Source organism: Piliocolobus tephrosceles, unplaced genomic scaffold, assembly GCF_002776525.5.
Source record: "Piliocolobus tephrosceles isolate RC106 unplaced genomic scaffold, ASM277652v3 unscaffolded_33927, whole genome shotgun sequence".
Classification (NCBI taxonomy): Eukaryota; Metazoa; Chordata; class Mammalia; order Primates; family Cercopithecidae; genus Piliocolobus; species Piliocolobus tephrosceles.
In genome coordinates, this window is record NW_022317562.1 from 1 (window position 1) to 19,884 (window position 19,884).

Below are 19,884 nucleotides of genomic sequence, written 5' to 3' on the forward strand. Positions count from 1 at the left end.
GTGATTTCAACTCAGAAGAGAGTTTTTTCGCCTCTTTACAGCCCCCTTGCTGTGCAGGTGCACCTGCCCCCGGGGCCACAGGAAGCACAGGCAGCTGTTTGCTGATCAGAAAACTGCAGGCTCAGAACCACGTGATTTCTTTCCTGATTTATCCAAGATGTATCTTATTCATCAGCCAACATTTCCTGAGCACCTACTCTATGGAAGACACTTTGTAAGGACCAAGTAGATATTTCAGAACCTTTCTCCAAGACACATGTGGTATCAATGACATAAAGCAAGTGCAGGAACAGCCAGCAGGCGGGCCTCGCTGAGTACATGGCCGATGGGGTTGTGTGCTGTGCAGAGCCAGGCTGTGGCCCAGAGGTCCCCTCGCCCCCTGGGGCATGATGCTGGGGGCTTTCCCCTGTCTCTAACTGAGTGCCTACTGGGCTCCCTGAGACTTGTTCTGTTGTGGTGCTAATTTCTCAGATGAGGACCGGGACAGTAAGATCAAGGAACCTGCCTGAAGCCACACAGCTAGTAGGCAGCAGAGCTGGACACTCAAGTCCAGGCCTGCCTCTTTTCAAACCCAACTGTGCTGTTAACCCGCTCTGCGGGCAAGGAGTCAGAGTGGGGCTCCACACAGGATGTGGGGAGCCATGAGTCTGGCTACAAGGAGGGGCCAAAGATCCCAGTCACCAGACCGTGGAGCAGGTCAGGGTTGAACCAGCACAAGGCAACTTGAGGCTAGGCTGCTGAACACACCAAACTTCAGGAGCTTCTTAACAGCAGGAATGGGCTCTTCCAGGGCCCAGGCAGCTCCAGCCTCTTCTTCCAGGGAGTAGTGGGGTGTAAGACAAGGAACCCCAATGGGAGGGATTTTTTTTTCTGTCTTTTCATTCTTTTTTTTTTTTTTTTTTTGAGACAGGGTTTCACTCTGTCTTCCAAGCTGGAGTGCAATGGCAGAATCTCGGCTCACTGCAGCCTCAACCTCCCAGGCTCAAGCCATCCTCATGCCTCAGCCTCCCAAGTAGCGGGGACTACAGGCACGTGCCACCATATCAGGCTAATTTTTTATTTTTTGTAGAGATGGGGTCTCACTATGTTGCCCAGGCTGGTCTCAAACTCCTGGGCTCAAACCATCCCCCACTTCAGTCTCCCATAGGGAGTGGCATTTCTCATCTGCTTAATTTCTTATGAGCAAGCAATTGGAACTGCTCCTTTCCTTTTTCATAAGGAGCCGTGTCCCTTGAGGGAAGGCCACAGGCACTGGGGCCCTACAGCCTGGGATTCAGAATCTCAGGCCCTCACTTACCAGCTGTGTGGGCTGGGTAAAGTTACCCTGTCTGAGCCTTGGTTTTCTCACCTGGAAAATAGGGATTATAGTACTCAGCTCACAGGACTTTATAATCAGGTGTATATGACGTTTAGCAGGTGCCTGGCCTGTGTTCACATTGTAGGTGCAGGAAATACTCATCACTGACATGTCAGCACGAACAGCATAATTACTGTTCTTAACTTGAGGATGAGATAACGTGGATCTCCCCAAAATAATAATTTCCGAAGAGTCACTGTCGTGGATTTCCGCTCTTGCTCTCGTGCAGAGGTGGCATGTACAGTGATCATCTCTGATGCTGGTTACCAAAGACGACAATAACAGGGAATTGAGTGTGTTTTGGGGCAGGCAGATCTCTTCACCTTTGGAGTAATGGAACTGGGAGCTTTAAAGAACAAATTAAGGCACTTGGAGTGTCCGTTCCTAAAATGCAAAAAGGGAAATCGTGTTGCATAAAACCAGACATAGTTTAATTTAGCCATTTTCTTACTTTAGCTGTTAGTTATGAGGAGGGAAAAAAAGGGTAATAGTGAGTGAATGAATGAGTAAACCTGTTAAAGTGAATTAATTAAAAATAAAGCAAAGAGTTCAAAGACTTTCAGGGACTATTGACTTGGAGGCCCCTAGGAAATACGATTTGACCCAGGTGATTCCTTTCTACATTTCTTCCCAATAAACACAATGGACATCTCCCAACCAGCTCCAACAACATCTTTTCCAGCTGACTTACAACTTAGAAAAAGTCCAGCTTTAGAGAATTAAGTTAAAGCAGGGAGCGTTCAGATTCCAGACCATCCCTCCAGCAGCAGAAGCACAGTCCGATGGCACTTGCAGTCACTCTGTAGCCAACGCAAAAGCTCTGGCCCCTTGGTGACACTCGTCCGGCTCCTCTATCACTTGTGCCCACAAGAGCCACACCTGCAAACAGGACTGAGTCAGAGCTCAGGGAGCACTTCTGGGAGAGGGTCAGCACACCTGCAAACAGGACCGAGTCAGAGCTCAGGGAGCACTTCTGGGAGAGGGTGAGCAAAAAGCAGCAGCTGCACAGGTGGTACAGCCTCCGCCTGGCCAATACTGGCCGGCCTGCTGGGGTCAGTGTCCTGGCCAGCGCCTGCAGGGTAGGGTTGCTCGCACTCCAGCAGGGTCAGGGGACAGCTGCTTGAGGGATGCTGAGCCAGGCTCCTCCAGGACGCGATAGGGGTTTAATTTCTATAAATAGGTGGCTCTGGGGCAAGAATACTTAACCATGAACAGTCTTCATATTTGTGTTTTCTGTTACTCCTAAATAGAACTACTAGAACCAAACTTATTCTTGAAAGTGCCTTGATGGCATAACATGTCCACACTTTAAATTAGGTAACTAATCAAAGTTGTAAAGAGAATAGCTGGCAGGGCATGGTGGCTCACATCTGTAATCCCAGCACTTTGGGAGGCTGAGGAGGGCAAATCACGAGGTCAGGAGTTCGAGACCATCCTGGCCAACATGGTGAAACCCCCGTCTCTACTAAAAATACAAAACAATAGCTGGGCATAGTGGCGCGCACCTATAGTCCCAGCTACTCAAGAGGCTGAGGCAGGAGAATTGCTTGAACCCAGGAGGCAGAGGTTGCAGTGAGCCGAGATCATGCCACACGGCACTCCAGCCCAGGCGACAGGGTGAGACCCTGTCTAAAAAAAAAAAAAAAAAAAAAAAGAATAGCCCAGAAGTTCTTACCACTAAAAATTTAATCTTTACATTGCCAAAATTAAAAATGAATACACATATGAAAAATTAAGTTGCATACAGGACTAAATTTGGATATGTGCAGGAAAACTGTAACAAAACTAATGAGATGTTTGCTTCATAAAATATCTTTAAAGAAAATTCTAGACTCACACTTGTAACCCCAGAGTTTTGGGAAGCTGAGGTGGGAAAATCACTTAACATTGTTTGAGACTAACTGGGGCAACATAGTGAGAGACCCTGTCTATACAAAAAAATAAAAAATGAGCCCAGCATGGTGGCATGCAGCTATAATCCCAGCACTTTGGGAGGCTGAGGCAGGAGGATCACTTGAGCCCAGGAGTTCAGGGGTGCAGTGAGCTATGGTCATACCACTGCACTCCAACCTGGGCAACAGAGCAAGACCCTGTCTCTAAAATAAAAGTAATTTTAAAAAGAGATACAATTCTGTTTTGGGTATATACACTCAAGTCTCTTTGCAATGCTAGGATGTGATGTTGATTATTTAAGTGTGAATATGTATTTACACAATGTATTTGAGTGCTAACAGATTTCAAGGTCTTTATAAACTGTTATGATCTATTTGAAGCATATCTTTCCTCAGTAATCTATTTAGTGCAACAAATGTTCACTATTTGAAGAATGGGATTGCTATTCAAAGGCAAAGTGTTGTTGCTAAGTTAGCAGAAATTTCATCATTGTCTTGTTCATCATTATCTTGTTCGTCATTGTAGCCCAGAATCCTGAAGTCCCCACTCAGTGAGTATTTGTTGAATGCATGAATGAGTAAAGGGAATCTAGAGTGAGACACATTCTTACAGGTAGAGATTTGGATGTCTGTAACGACATCTAAAAGGCCCATTTGGCCTATAATTCCAGCACTTTTGGAGGCTGAGGTGGGAGGATCACTTGAGGCCAGGAGTTAGAGACCAGCCTGGGTAACATAGTGAGACCCATCTCTACAAAATGTTAAAAATAAAAATTAGCCAGGCATGGTGATGTAGTTCGAGACCATCCTGGCTAACATGGTGAAACCCCCATCTCTACTAAAAGTACAAAACAATAGCTGGGCATAGTGGCGGGCACCTATAATCCCAGCTACTCAGGAGGCTGAGGCAGGAGAATTGCTTGAACCCAGGAGGCAGAGTTGCAGTGAGCCGAGATCATGCCACACAGCACTCCTGGGACTACAGCATTCCTGTAGTCCCAGCTATTTGGGAGGCTGAGGCGGGAGGATCATTTGAGCCCAGGAGGCTGAGGCTGCAGTGAGCCATGATTGCGCCATTGAACTCCAGCCTGGGTGACAGAGGGAGACCCTGTAACCTCCCCATGACTGCTCTCCACACCAAGCAGTCTCATCTGCCTCCTGTGCTGCTCATGTTTACCGAGTGCCTGTGCGGTGCCAGCCATGGGGACCATCAGCTGTAGTCTTAGGAGCGCTGTGTGGCATGATCTCGGCTCACTGCAACTCTGCCTCCTGGGTTCAAGCAATTCTCCTGCCTCAGCCTCCTGAGTAGCTGGGACTATAGGTGCCCGCCACTATGCCCAGCTATTGTTTTGTACTTTTAGTAGAGACGGGGGTTTCACCGTGTTGGCCAGGCTGGTCTCGAACTACATCACCATGCCTGGCTAATTTTTATTTAATCCCGGCAGCAGCCCTGGTGACACACACGAAATCCCAGATTAGTTTATGCTCAAGTGATATGGCAGCAACTTAGCTCCTCATTTCTGACAGAACTTGAAAACTTCAAAGTTGTATTTTTTTACTAGAATAGTTTTAACAGCCTGCAGTTTTCCCTTTGTACTTAAAGCTGGCCCTGCTAGTGTTTTTAATATCTTTCCCCTGCCAGCTAATCTTTTGCCGAAGAGTGGCGTAATATGGAAAATGCGTTTGTGTCTGTGTGAGCCCTTGGTCCTGCTCTGGCAGTCACCAAATACTTTTCTTTTTTGTAAGAGAGTCTCACCCTGTCACCCAGGCTGGAGTGCCATGACACAATCATGGCTAACTGCGGTCTCAGACTTCTAGGCTCAAGTGATCCTCCTGCCTCAGTCTCCCAAGTAGCTAAGACTACAGGTGTGCAACACCACGCCAGGCTAATTTCTTTAAAGTATTTTAGAGGTGGGGTCTTGCTCTGTTGCCTGGGCTGGTCTTGAACTCCTGACCTCAAGCAGTCCTCCCAGAGTGTTGGGATTACAGGCATGAGCCACTCACCCGGCCTCACCAAATAGTTTGAAGAAATTATTCTGTTGCACACTTGGAGTGATCTGCCGCCCCCTCCCGGATGACAGGTCTTTTTCTCAGGGCACCAAGAGGGCCCCTCAGATCCTTTTCCCCCCCGTTGGAAGCTCTGAGTCAGGAGCTGGAAGGAAAGTGATTTCTCTCTTCTCCTGGGCGTGACCAACCTTCCCTCCAGGTGCCAGTGGTTTCTCCCCAGCCCCAGGCCTGAGGCTGTCTCTTTGCCACTGGTCCTCGCAGGCCCTGGGGAAGTGAGCCGGGCATTTGCTTCTCCTCAGGTGTGTCAGCTGCTGACCTGTCCCTCTGCCGTTCTGTGTTTGCAGTGGGAAGTCGCCAGAAGGGGGAGCACTCGGTGAGGGCGGCTGGCAAAGAGAAGTGCGTCTACTTCTTCTGGCAAGGCCGGCACTCCACAGTGAGTGAGAAGGGCACGTCGGCGCTGATGACGGTGGAGCTGGACGAGGAAAGGGGGGCCCAGGTGAGTCCTGGGGAGCTCTGCACCCCAGGGACTGAGAGGAGCGTCCTCTCCTGGGAGCCGATGGCGCTCGGCCTGGTCCCTCCCAACATGATTCTGATAATGGAAGACCGTGTCACCTAAAGCACTTCAGTCCTGGTCTGGCTTCTGCAGATTTCAGGCTATGCCTCCCATTTCTTTCTTCCTCCCACTTTTTGTAAGATGATCCCAGAGAAATTGTTGTATCTGCAACTAGGAAATCCACATGACAAGTGCAGATGGCCGATGGGTGACTTTGAAAGGTTTCCACCTAACCAATCAAAGCACTGTGTGTAAAACAAAGAGATGCCATCATCCACTTCTCACAATGGTGGTGATTTTTTAAAGAACAGATCCAGGGCCAGCTGGCAAGGCCTCAGTAGGATGAGGATGCTGTGTTTTGGGTGAGAAGTGTAACTTGAGCAGCCATCCTGAAATTTCGTCACGAGAACCTTAAAACTTTGATCAGTTGTTCCATGTACGCGAATCTACCTGAAGGAAGTATCAGGTGAATGTAAGGACCGGGAACGACCATCACCTGTATTCACGGCAGCCTGAGTGGGTTTTCTGGAACAGGTCAGACTGGGTCACTCCCTTGCTGTCTGCCACACACACTGCAGTCTAAGCGGCTTCCCGGGGCTCCAGCACCTTCACTGTGGGCCCCGGGCACCTCTCCAAGCTCCTCCTGCTCCTCTCCTCCACCCAGGCCACTCCAGCCTCTTCCTGTTCCACGAACCACCTCCTTCCACTCACCTCCTGCCCTATGCCTCATTCCACTGTCGGGAAACTTGCCCTGCCTACTCCATACTGCCTCTACATACGGACCCCTGTGTACTGCCTCTTATGAGGCAGGTTTCTGTTCAAATGTCACCCGAACCCCGGCTCTATCCAGAGCCTTCTCATTCTCCCATCATTCTCAGTCCCTGCACTTGATCCCTTTATTTTCACAGCACTTCTCACCACCTAAAGCTACATGATCCCCCAGGAGCACGTGCAGCCCTGGCCTTACAACCCCATGGCCTTCTAACCCCAGGGCCTGCGTCGTGCCTGGCAGGGACTGCTGCCCAGATCCGAGGCCTACAACATGTCTCTAACGTTCGGATGATCTCTGGCTGAGTCTCGTCCGCTCAGTACAGAGTACCAGCAATTAAGATTTAACTCTGGGATTCTTCGACCACAGGACAATGCCATGTGCAAATCTCTTTATTCTCCTGGATGAATGATTAACAATAGCAGGAAGGAGGACTGCAGAGACATTCTGGCCAGAAATAGATCCACACTCACCCAGCCTTCCACTGTCCCAAGAACCAATCATGTTCCCTAAAAAATATTTTCTACTGTGGACTATATTTTAGAAATGGTATTGGCAACAGTTGCATTTTAATTTATTCTTAATAATCATTTCAACTACCCCTTTTTTTTAAATTAATTAATTGATTTTTTTTTTTTTTTTTGAGATGGAGTCTCACTCTGTCGCCCAGGCTGGGGTGCAGTGACGCAATATCGGCTCACTGCAAACTCCTCCTCCCAGGTTCACACCATTCTCCTGCCTCAGCCTCCCGAGTAGCTGGTACTACAGGCGCCCACCACCACACCAGGCTAATTTTTTTTTTTTTTTTCAGTAGAGACGGGGTTTCACCGTGTTAGCCAGGAAGGTCTTGATCTCCTGATCTCATGATCTGCCTGCTTCAGCCTCCCAAAGTGCTGGGATTACAGGCGTGAGCCACCGCACCAGGCCCCCTTTATTTTTTTTTTGTAAAGACCATGAATGAAAATGCTTTTATCATGCCTTCAAAATCAGCCTCAGAGTTTGAGTCTTAATCTCTCTCATTTGAGCATTTTACCTGTTACCAATCCAGTGGATGGAGAATCATTTTATTTGTATTTGTATTATTTTTTTGAGACAGGGCCTCACTCTGTCACCCAGGCTGGAGTGCAGTGGCACCATCACCGCTCACTGCAGCCTTGACCTCCCAGGCTCCATCAGTCCTCCTTCCTTAGCCTCCTGGGCAGCTGGGACTTCAGGCGTGCACCACTACAGGTGTGAGCCATGATCCAACCCTGGAAAATCATTTTAGATATGAAATACTGCCAAGAAATGACAATTGGTTATGCAAAATGGGCACTGAGATTGAAAAATTAACTCACAGTGAGAAATGCTTCCCCTCAGTGCCCCCTGACTACCAGCTCCAGGAAACATTTCCTCTTTAAGGAACGGTGTCCTAGAGGGAGGTGACGCAACCCTAACATTATTCATGGTGCAGATAACACCTGAAGGAAAAGCCTTCTCTAACAGCAAGGGAGAGGCTGAGTGGACTGCTGGGGTGGCCGCAAACTGTATATTTTCCCTAGAATGATTACCAAGTCAGCGATGAGTCATTCTCATTGCTGAGAGCTATCCTGTTAAGAATGTGTTTATATCAGTCTTGCGGCATCAGTAACCACAGAATACCATTAAAATATCAGCAGTCATGTTTTAAAAGAATATTCCTTGACAGAACAACATTCAGTAAAGAAAATGAGGCTGTACATCAATATAAAGCAAGGCTCCGATTTTGTTTAGGAAAAGAAGACCCTCCCTGGGTAACACCCTGAGAGGAGGCCGCACACGGCAGTGTTCGCAGAGCTTCTCTTTAGGCCATGGTGTTAGCACTGGCTTTTGTTTGTACATCTTGATATTTTTCAGATTCTCCATGAGAGGCAGGTATTGTTTTTAGGACTTTGAAAGCCCCATGCCCATTACCTATTTACCTCTGTTTAAATTGGAAGGTCCAGGTTCTCCAGGGAAAGGAGCCCCCCTGCTTCCTGCAGTGTTTCCAGGGGGGGATGGTGGTGCACTCCGGGAGGCGGGAAGAGGAAGAAGAAAATGTGCAAAGTAAGTCACTTTTACTGCTGGAATTCGACTTTGCCTTTCCCTCTCTTGGAAGGAATTTTTACAAGCTGGGGGCTGAAAGTGAGTCTGTCTTCATCGTTGTGGCTCTACCTCTGAAAGCCTCCTGATGTTTGCCTGATAACTCAGCTCTGTGGGTGTTTGTGACCCGCCTCTCTCTGGAGGATTTACTTGGGGATTCACCTTTGCACGCAGGAGGCTGGAAGGTGGTCTCCCCTCCTCTGTCTGCTGTTTTTAGGAGGAAAGAAAACTCAGTGGTTCTTCTACTATAAATTATGAAAATGTTGTTGACCAGCACCCCCCACAAAAAAAAAAAAAAAAAAATCTTAGCTCTAGAGCCTTTGAAAATATGCCTGTTGTAGAACTTGTTGTATAAATCTTGGAAACATGATTTTTCTACGTTGTGAACTTCAGATCACCTGCTTCTAACTACATAAGAACCCACTTTTTGGGCTGGCAGGAAGGCCTGATGCCTCAGTGCTTGGCAGGGCTCCCTGCGCAGTGCCTCAGCCCCTCTAGTCCCCTAAGTCCCTGGCCCTGGATGGAGGTGCCTGCCGTGGGCGGCACAGCGGGCACCAGGAAGGGCGGCGTTTGCTGCCACTTGCTCACGTCCTAACTCCTCCGCGCCGCTGGTGCCCCCTGCAGGTGAATGGCGGCTGTACTGCGTGCGCGGAGAGGTGCCCGTGGAAGGGAATTTGCTGGAAGTGGCCTGTCACTGTAGCAGCCTGAGGTCCAGGACTTCCATGGTGGTGCTCAACGTCAACAAGGCCCTCATCTACCTGTGGCACGGATGCAAAGCCCAGGCCCACACGAAGGAGGTCGGAAGGACCGCCGCGAACAAGATCAAGGAACAGTGAGTGTTGTGTCTGCGACGAGGCCCCCACGCACGGGGCTTCCCAGAGGGACGGGGCAGGCTCGGGGCTACCAAGACTCCCAGCAGATCCCAGGCTGCTGAAAGTGACTGCAGCAGGGGATGGCTGGGAACGTGGTCGGGGGCCTCTGACATTCCAAGCAGAGAGGACACACATCTCAGTCCAGACCTCCGACTTGGGGGCCGCTCTCGCGGTCTGAGGGTTTACCTGGCTGGGTGAGCTGATGCAGGTGGGGAGCCAGGGAGTGATTCTCGCAAGCACTCTGGGTTCTTTCTTCATAGTTGCCGTTCTGCTTTTGGATGAGAAGCCTGGGGGCCTTTGATATTTAAAGGGAGCACATTTCAAATACCTGTTAGGGATTTTGAGTGTTCCTTTGCCAGAACAGCGGAGTGTTAAAAAGCTAAAGAAGAGGGTGAGAAACTACCACGTGTGTCACACGATAAGATGTCCCCCATTCTGGAGAGCAGCCCCTAATGGGGAGGGATCGGACTCTCCGGGCACTTCCCGGGTACAGCACTTCCAGGTTGGGTTTTCTTCCCCTCCCAGGCAGGCACCTGCCCTTGGCCACTTGCAAAGGCTCAGCACACTGTGAGACAGCACTGAGTGGGGACCTTGGGGAAGAGGGGAAGCGGAAGGGCAGTGAAGGCCACAGCCCAGGGAGGACGCTGTGGTGGCCAGCCCTGCGCTAGGGTGGTCTGCTGCTGTGGCTCTGTGCTTTCAAGCCACACAGGCAAAATAAACATTGCAAGCTGCCAAAGAAACCCAGTGTCACCCAGGCATTCAGGAGGTAACTGAGACCTGTGAGGACCTCAGTGAGTAAAAGTGAAGAGCTTCCTAGGGGCACAACATGCCACCAGAGTTTGACTTGGTGAACCCCATTCTCTGGGTTCTGGAACAGGGCAGTGGCCCCTGTGTCCGCTCTGAAAACACACTACACAGAGAGGGCAGAGAAGAGAACAGAGCAGGTCACCTCTCCACAGAGAGGCAGATGTGAAACAGGATGTTTCATCTGAAAACACCACCTGCGGGCTAGGGCACGGGGAGGGGTGAGAAATCACGTGCCCTGAGGTGGCCCAAGGCATTTGGGGCCCATCAGAGGGTTTACTTGGACCACTGAAGAAAAGAAAAACAACGAAGAGCTCATTCACATGTTCACTCAGTAAACATTTACTGAGTACCCGATGGCGCCAAGCAATCTGGACTTACAGGACTTACCCTACAAGTCTTGGAAAAATGGTTTTTCTACATCATAAACTTTGGGCAACCTGCTTCTCACTCCAGAAGGACTGGCGTTAGGAACTGGGGACTTGGTGGTGAATAAGCCCAAGTCTCTGTCCTCATGAAGTTCATGTTCTAACAGGAGAGAAAGACAAGAAATAGTCAATATGTATTGTTCTATATAAAAATGTGTGTAATTTTCATGACACATTAGATGTGATTAAACATCCCTCCCTAGGGGCAAGTCAGCTTCCCCTCCTCCACCACACACACTCAGAAACCGCAGAGCACTTTTCCATTCATGAGGAAGAATTGCTTTTCCTTAGAAAGTAGAAGAGACGGTGAACTAATCTGCAGGTTTAGTTTTGAATAATTTTATGTCTGTACCCCATATATGTATGTACCTACTATTAGTATATACCCACAGATATTAAAATTTTAAATTTGAAAAAAGCAGACAATAACAAGTATTGGCAAGGATGTGAAAATTGGAACCCTTACACATTACTGGGGAGGTTGTAAAACAGTACAGCCGCCTTGGAAAACAGTCTAGCAATTTCTCAAAAGATTTAACCATACAGTTACCATATGACTAGCAACTCTACTAGATATCTACCCAAGAGAAATGAAAACACTTATACGTGAAGGTTTATAGCAATGTTAGTCATAGTGGTCAAAAAGTGGAAATAACCCAAATATCTACCAACACATTAATGGATGAAAAAAATGTGGCAAAGCCATACACTGGAACATTATGCTGCCATAAAAAAGAATTCAGTACTGATACATACTATAACATGGATGAACCTTAAAAACATCACATAAAGTTAAAAAACTCAGTCACAAAAGAACATATATAATTCCATCTGTATGAAATGTCCAGAACAGGCAAGTCCATACATACAGAAGTAGATTAGTGGGTTCTGAGGACCAAGGACGGGGGAAATGCAGAGTGACTGCTAACAGGTACAGGGCTTCCTTTTCCAGGAGATGAAAACGTTCTGAAACTAGTGATGACAGTTGCACAACTCTGTGAATATACTAAAATCTGTACACATAAAAAGAGTGAATTTTATGACATGTGAATTATATCTCAATAAAGCTATTATAAAGCTGTTATCATAATAGTAATAATAATTTTGGGTCGCCAGCGCTCTCTAGACTTATAAAGAACTCTTGGAGTTTCTCCCTTGCAGATGCCCTCTGGAAGCAGGACTGCATAGTAGCAGCAAAGTCACAATACACGAGTGTGATGAAGGCTCCGAGCCACTCGGATTCTGGGACGCCTTGGGAAGGAGAGACAGGAAAGCCTATGATTGCATGCTTCAAGGTAATGTGGCATCTACAGCCTGCGATCTGGCTTTTTTGTTTATTTTTGGAAACAAGAGTCTTGCTCTGTTACCCAGACTGGAGTATAGTGGTGCGATCACAGCTCACTGCAGCTTCCACTTCCTGGGCTCAAGTGATCAGCCTGCCTCAGCCTCCCAAAATGCTGGGATTGCAGGCTTGAGCCACTGTGCCCCATTCATGTTTTATCTTAATTCTTCAGTCTGTCTGAAATCTAGTGTGATGAGTATTATGTCCAGCTGATTGGACAGTATTTTTCTTCCCAGGGGTGAGTTTAACTTGGACACCAAGACTTCAAATTCCCACTGGCGAATCAGCTCCCAAGGCTTCCTGGGGACCAAGCCATCTTCCAGGGTCTTAGGGACTCAGGGCACCATTTTCTTTCTTTCCTCATAGCTGCCACCTGAGAAACAGCAGTCCTCTGGGTGTTGGAGTGGGACCTGGGGAAGGAAGCCAGCCTCTTACCCCTTTCCAGAGCCCTTCAGTCATTATCCTGCTTGGAAATACAAAGGCCGTGTCTGTATAGAATAGGCACTCCCGTTCACCGGGGTGAGGTTAGGTGTGTATATGGGTGCTTTCCCAGCTGTTCTCAAAATAGATGAACATAAGAAGGAAAGAGAACTTTTGTTAAGCAGTTCCAACAAGCCAGACACCAGCCAGCACCTTACATATAGTAACTCCGTTAGTACAACCCAACACTCTGCCATTTTTACAGATGAGGAAACTGAGGCATACAGAAGTTAATCAAGTTGCCCAAGGCTGGGCAGCAGTGGAGTATCCTCATAACTGCTTCATAATACTCTGCCCCTCAATATTTATAAACTTTTATATAGCTTTTTAAACATAATGCCTAGAAGACGTTTGAAATTATGGAGAAGTTAAAAAAAGAAATGAAGTCACTTATAACACATTTCTCAGATGTAACAGAATTCACATTTCTCTATGCTATAATATAATATCTATTTTAAAAAATAATATGTGGATCTGTTTTGTAACCTGCTTTTTTCCTTTATTATGAATAATTTCCCAAGTTATTAAAATTTAGATATCTAATGGCTATGAGATATTCTATTATTCTGTGAATAGATGCCACTCTCTACCTGACAGTCTCTGGCAGCTGGGGAGTTGAGTTGTTTCTTGTTTCTGATTTTTCTCCCTTATATAATAATGCAGTTTGAATACTTTTAAAAATAATCCTATACATTCATTCCTAATTGAGAGGAATTCCTAGATGTGGAACTGCCGTGCTAATTATGAAAGTCTGATAGCATGTATCAGCTCAGGCCAAGTTTTATTCTCACTCGCAATATACAAAAGCGTTCATTTCTCAACACAATCATAAATTCAGCATATTATCTTTTTCCTCTTTGCCAAATTGATGAAAGGAGACAGATAGCTAAGCATTGTTTTGTTTTACTTGGAAGTACATGTATATGTATATTTATGTTATATAACATATATGCATATTTGTGTTACATATGTATATGTGATGTACACATACATATATCTGTGTATATATATGCATATGTATCTATAGATATTTTTTAGCCATTTTAATTTCTACTTTGGTGAGTGTCCTATTTGTGTCTTTTGCACATTTTATTATTTTTTCCTTGTGTATGTCCCTTCATGTATTAAGGATATTAACTAGTTGCTGTATTACAAATATTTCCCATTTGTTACTTGGTTTTTCTTTTCTTTTTAATTTTGCATTGTTGTTTTTCATTTTTATATAATCAGTGCATTATTTTTCCTTTTGATTCATTCTTTTACTATTGCAATTGCTAAAAGGCCTTCTCCACCTTGAAGCTCAGCTAAATCCTACCTGTGTTTCCACAGTGCTTTGAATTCATATTTTACATTCATTCTTCATCTGGAATTTACTTTGATGCACATGACATCTTCAGCTTTACTCTCTTTTCTTTCAAAGATCCTGGAAGTTTTAACTTCGCACCCCGCCTGTTCATCCTCAGCAGCTCCTCTGGGGATTTCGCGGCCACGGAGTTTGTGTATCCTGCCCGAGCCCCCTCTGTGGTCAGTTCCATGCCCTTCCTGCAGGAAGATCTGTACAGTGCGCCTCAGCCAGGTAAGGCCTGCCGGGGGCAGCTATGCTGAGCATTAGAAGGCACATCTTCCAGAAAGCCTTTTGATTTTATGCTGGTATTTATTAAGCAGCTTCTGTTTGCCAAGTACACTCCCAGAACACCCAGAACATGTGCTTACATTCATTTCATCCTCACCCCTACACCAAAAGGAAGGAGAGTGAAATCAGCCACACTTTATAGCATAAGGAACGAGACTTAGTCACTTAACCCACCCAAAGACATCAGCTAAGAACAGGTTGAGTACCACAGTGGCAGGCCTGGCGTCTCTGCTTTTCTCCCAGCCTTCCTCTCAGTCTTGTTGCTGCATGGTCACCAGTCAACTACCATTGCTCCAGCCATCATGTTTGCATTCAAGATAGAAAGAGAAAGAAGTGGGGAGGAAAAAAGGCCACTTAATAGCCACATCAGATAAAGCACATGTTTTCCCAGAAGCCCCGAGCAGACTTCTGCTTACATCCCATTGGCCAGAGCCTGTCACATGGCCACCCCCAGCTGCAAGGGAGCCTGGGGAAGCAAATGGCAGAGGAGAAGGGTGTTGGGGTATTGGCTAAGTTAGCCAGGGAACAGGGTCTGCCATACCAAGGTTCCACAGCAGAGCCAAGACTCCAGCCCAGGTCTTCTGATCCCAAGGTGAGGGCTCTGTGCCCTCATTCTGGTTGGGAAAGTCACGAGAGACTGGGCTTGACAGCCCCTCCCGCCTGCCCTCCAACGAAGCCAAGGTCAGCTTGCCTCTCAGTTTGTGTTTGTTGCTTCTCACATTACAAGAGACTGGAGCTGCAGCCAGGGACCTCACCTTGCACTGAGAGCCCAGGGCACCACTGGAAGTTTGACCAGTGCACATGTCATGCTTGGAAAATCTTAGCCATCAGAAAGAGAGGCTGTGCCCACGCCCTTCATCCTGGGGCTCAGGGCGGGTTATCAATCTCCACTGGGCTTTTAAAGTGTGGCTTTCACAGAATCCCGAAATGCATGCCAGGAAAGGACACACGGTGAGCCAACCAGCAACAGTGAGAGGCGTTTTGCCACGTGGAGTAAGAGTCAGGCTGACAATTTGAGGAGGAGAAAAAGTTAGGATGAAAAGGCAGTAGAACAATTTTGATTTTTATTTCATTTTATATTTTTTAGAGGCAAGGTCTCACTCTGTCATCCAGGCTGGAGTGCAGTGGTGCAATCATGGCTCACTGCAGCCTGGAACTCCTGGGCTCAAGCGATCCTCCCTCCTTAGCTTCCTGAGTAGCTGAGACTACATGCATGCACCACCATACCTGGCTAATTTTTTTTCTTTTTGTAGAGATAGGGTCTCATCATGTTGCCCAGGCTGGTCTTCAACCTCTGGGCTTGAGCAGTCGTTCCTTCTCAGCCTCCCAAAGCACTGGGATTACCGGCATGAGCCACCACTCCTGGCCACAGTTTTGATGTTTAAAGCCCATTTCTCTGTAAGAGAACCACGAGCTCACCTCACTGCTAAGCAGTCGCGCGCAGGGCAGGAACGCCTCTGACCTGTCTGCCGTGAGAGGTGTGCTCCAGTGTCGATTGTGCTCTTTGGAGATACGTGGTGCTAACAGCCCCTTGAGTGGCACATGCATTATCCCTTCCACTCTTAGCACAGTCCTGCCAGTATCCAGAAGGGCCAGGGGCTTGAGCTGGGGCAAAGGGAGGAGGACCTGGAGGACGAGGAATGAAAGAGACTAACTCCTTGACGCCACTCCTCTCTGCCTAGAGGCTTCCCCCAGTTGACCTTTCAAAGAGCTGGGGTGTCCTGGGTTTCTGTTTGCCCCTTTGCCCCTGGTTTGACGGCCAAGGGGGTTTCCCCCGTGACACAGCAGCGGGGAGGAACAGCATCCACTAGCTTTGGGGAGGAGTGAGCTGGAAGTGTCCGTGAAGGAGCTCCTGACGGTCAGGGTCTGTCCCTGCCCTCACAGCGCTTTTCCTTGTTGACAATCACCACGAGGTGTACCTCTGGCAAGGCTGGTGGCCCATTGAGAACAAGATCACTGGTTCTGCCCGCATCCGCTGGGCCTCCGACCGGAAGAGTGCAATGGAGACTGTGCTCCAGTACTGCAAAGGTGAGGCTCCCTCTAACGCACCTGCAACACAGAACAGATAGGGAAGCCCCTCAGGCACACCCAGCCAGGAGACCCCCTTCCCTTTCTGCGTGTGTAAGCCAGCATCCATAAAGCCTGGCAGGTGGTAATGAAACCAATTTTTTCCACTTTAACTTTCTGAGATGTATTAACTTTTAGATTAGCGCATTCTCAGCTGCCAGCTTGAAGAATAACTAGTTTTTCTGTCTGATATTATGAGGCTAACTTGTTACCCTCAAGGATAAAGGCTTACTGTGGAATGCCCCAGGCAGATTAAAACCCCACTGTACTCAGGGTTGATCACGCTGAGAGACAAGTTGGCCTCTGCCGTTTACATTATCTGCAGGCACTACCATGCTGTTGGAGGTCTTCTCCAAGCAGTGAATGGCCATTGCCAACTTTTTTATTATTCATTATTATTTTTAGTATTATATCCAAAGAGAAATACCCATAGTAAGTTCGTGGTTCTTTACTATACACATGAAATTTCCAGTCTTTTATATAAAATGAAAATGCCAGTGATTAATATCTTATTTAATTTTTACGGTCTCATTGATACAACTAGTTTAATGTCGCTGAGTATGTGCAATTGATTCTCTTCCTGAAAAACTCTTTAGCAATAAGTAACATATGAAACCTTCCACCCAATGTTATAGTGAATGTGGATGTATAAGATGCTGTCGTTCGCTGTCAGTCATATTGGAGTTAATCCCGTGGTAGGAAGGCAGAGGGAAGGCACCACAGTGAATTCAGGAGGAAGAAAATGCTCCACCCAGAAGCTGCAGACAGAGGAGCTCTCCCTTCCAGGAATACAGAGCGTTTTGTTAGGTTCAAGAAGTATAGACTCAGGTTGATTATAGGTTACTATTGTAGTCACAGGCATGAAACTAACATCTTACGTAAACATTATCCATGTGTTGTTATGAACTACTTGTAACTTGCATTTTAAGCGTGAAGTCATGAGTTCTGACAAAGAAGAAAACATTTCAAGGGAAATCAGTGAAAGACAGGGTCTCCCTTGGGTCTACTGACGTTGTGTTCTGTGTAACTACAGGGAAAAATCTCAAGAAACCACCCCCCAAGTCTTACCTTATCCATGCTGGCCTGGAGCCCCTGACATTCACGAATATGTTTCCCAGCTGGGAGCACAGGGAGGACATTGCTGAGATCACAGAGATGGTGAGCACGCTTTCCTGCCCTGTGAAGGTGGTTCCTGCACCTTTTGGATTATGGGTTGACTTTTTTTGGGGAGAACATCCAGTTGCACTGTCAAAGTGGGAAAATATTTTTCCTTTTGTAAATCTTAACAAGTCGACATAGAATTTGCTTAGGAAGAAGAGAAGTCTAATGGAAAATCAATTAACTATTTTAGTAATTTTTTACACATGATACCTAAATTTTAAAAATTTAGGTGAGTTTAATCATGCTGACTATATGTGTACATAAAAGCCACGAACTCTTCATTCTGTTTGCCAAGAACCTGTTGCTTGGCATTGCTTGTCTCCAGTGTCCATGTGATGTGCAACCAAACCCTCATGTTTCAGACGTTAACCTTGTATAGAGGGGACACAAACGAAATCTGATGAATTAATGTGTTCAGATAACCGAATGAATGGATGTACTGCAACTCACTTATGATAAGGTATCGCTCAACATCTCATTAATATTGTCTTTTATGAGACCACCTGGTATTTCCACATGAGCCATTTATCATAACTTCTGTCTACCAAAATATATTATTATCTAGAATGTTTTCTTTTCCAACCACACAGGAAAGAATTTTACTATAGCTATGTTGAATTTCTTATTTATGAGCTATTAACATTGCTAGCAATAGCAAATCCAAGGATTTGTTTTGATTTGGTGAGAGATAGGGTTTTTTTAACCATTTTGATTTTTTTTTACCATGTAGGAGCGCTGCTTTGCTTGGGGAAATGACCCAAGTGTATCTTATAGGAAATTCGAGTAATTTCAAACAGAGTCTACTTCTGCGTAGCAATGGAGAGGGCCTGTGGGGTAGTACAGACGTCACTGCTCACCCTAACCTGTCTCCCTGGAGCCAAATGGACTTGATGTACACAGGGAAGGGGCTGACTGCGGCCTGGTCTCAGCCACTGCTGGCTTTTTGATACTGTCTGAGAGGCCTGATGGTTGGTTTCCTGAGAAAGGAACTCAGATAAGACAAACATAACTTTCTCGAATTTCAAGACTAGGAGAGTTAATTTTGAGGTTTATTCCAAATAAACCAGCAAGTTATACAAATAATTAACATTCCCCAGGTGTTCACTCTGCACTAGGCACATCTCCAAGCACTTTACACTGATTTTCTCATTTATCAGAACAGTCCATCAAGATCTATCTTATTTTTATCCCCATTTTACTGGTGTGGGGGCAGAGGTACAAAAACACGAAGTCACTTGGCCAAAGTGACTTCAGTGAGTGGAGGAGTCAGTACTCAGATGCAGGCAAAATCATCCAAAACCCACCTCTTCTTTTTTTAGAGAAAGGATATTGCTTTGTCACCCAGGCTGCAGTGTGGTGACTCAATCATGGCTCACACAAACCTTGCACCCTTGAGTTCAAACGACCCTTCCACCTCAGCCCCCCAAGTAGGTAGAACTACAGGTGCACACCTCCATGCCTAGCCTATTTTTATATTATTTATAGAGACAGGGTCTCATCATATTGCCCAAGCTGGTCTCCAACTCCTGGGTTCAAGGAATCTTCCCACCTCAGCCTCCTAAAGTGTTGACATCACAGGCACAAGCCACTGCACCCAGCCCAAAACCCACCTCTTGACCACCAGTCTGCCCCATGTATTTCTAATACGAGCAGCAGTTCTTAGTCATGCATTCCCATCATCCACCCACCCAAAAGGAGAGCAGCCAATCTGGGGTCCCAAGTTTAATGGAGGACGAGAATTTACCCAGAATAGTTTGCTCATATTAAATTCACACAGTGGTTAAAAAAAAAAAAAAAATGGTTCTGCTCCAGAATATTCTAGATGCATTTTCTGACCTTCTTTTTCTATTGCAGATTAAGAAATGGAGCTGGGGGAGGGAAGAGGGATGTGATTTCTTTTCAGGTTATTTTTTAACATTTTTAAACAAATTCCATTATTTGGAGGCTTCTGGTGTTTAGACTTCAAGTCTACTAGTCTTAATCTGTAATTCACTCATGGAAAAGTCCCTAAACATTTTTCCAGAGACAGTTCTGAAACAGAGTTTGTTTGAAACTCTGTGACAAGGTGAGAAAACATCTAAAAGTCAGAGAAAGACTCCGTCTCTCCAAAAAAGTTTTTAAAATACACTAGGTGGGCGTGGTGGCACATGCCAATAGTCCCAGCTACTCCAGAGGCTTGAGGTGGGAAGACTGTTTGAGTCCAGGAAGTTAAGGCTGCAGTGAGCTATGATCGAGCCACTGCCCTCTAGCCTGGGTGACAGTGAGACACTCTCTCTAAAAAATAACATTTGAGGTCAAGTGTGGTGGTTCACACCTGTAATCCCAGTAGGAGGATTGCTTGAGGCCAGAAGTTTGAGACCAGCCTAAGCAATATAGCAAGACCCAGTCTCTACCAAAAAAAAAAAAAAAAAAAAAAAAA

At 46.4% G+C, this 19,884-nt stretch overlaps 1 protein-coding gene across 1 annotated transcript in view; it reads left to right on the forward strand.

Annotated features, from left to right (window-relative positions):
• Positions 1-57: 57 nt before the first annotated feature.
• LOC113222717 (supervillin-like) overlaps positions 58-19,884 on the forward strand; it is a gene marked incomplete at its 5' end in the record, with an annotated part of 21,630 nt that continues 1,803 nt past the window's right edge. The window contains 8 exons of the mRNA XM_031935088.1: positions 58-131; positions 5,556-5,752; positions 8,537-8,642; positions 9,303-9,510; positions 11,944-12,077; positions 14,025-14,180; positions 16,122-16,265; positions 17,338-17,462. Of these exons, the coding sequence (XP_031790948.1) occupies positions 58-131; positions 5,556-5,752; positions 8,537-8,642; positions 9,303-9,510; positions 11,944-12,077; positions 14,025-14,180; positions 16,122-16,265; positions 17,338-17,462 (1,144 nt within the window). The remainder of the gene's footprint in view (positions 132-5,555; positions 5,753-8,536; positions 8,643-9,302; positions 9,511-11,943; positions 12,078-14,024; positions 14,181-16,121; positions 16,266-17,337; positions 17,463-19,884) is intronic.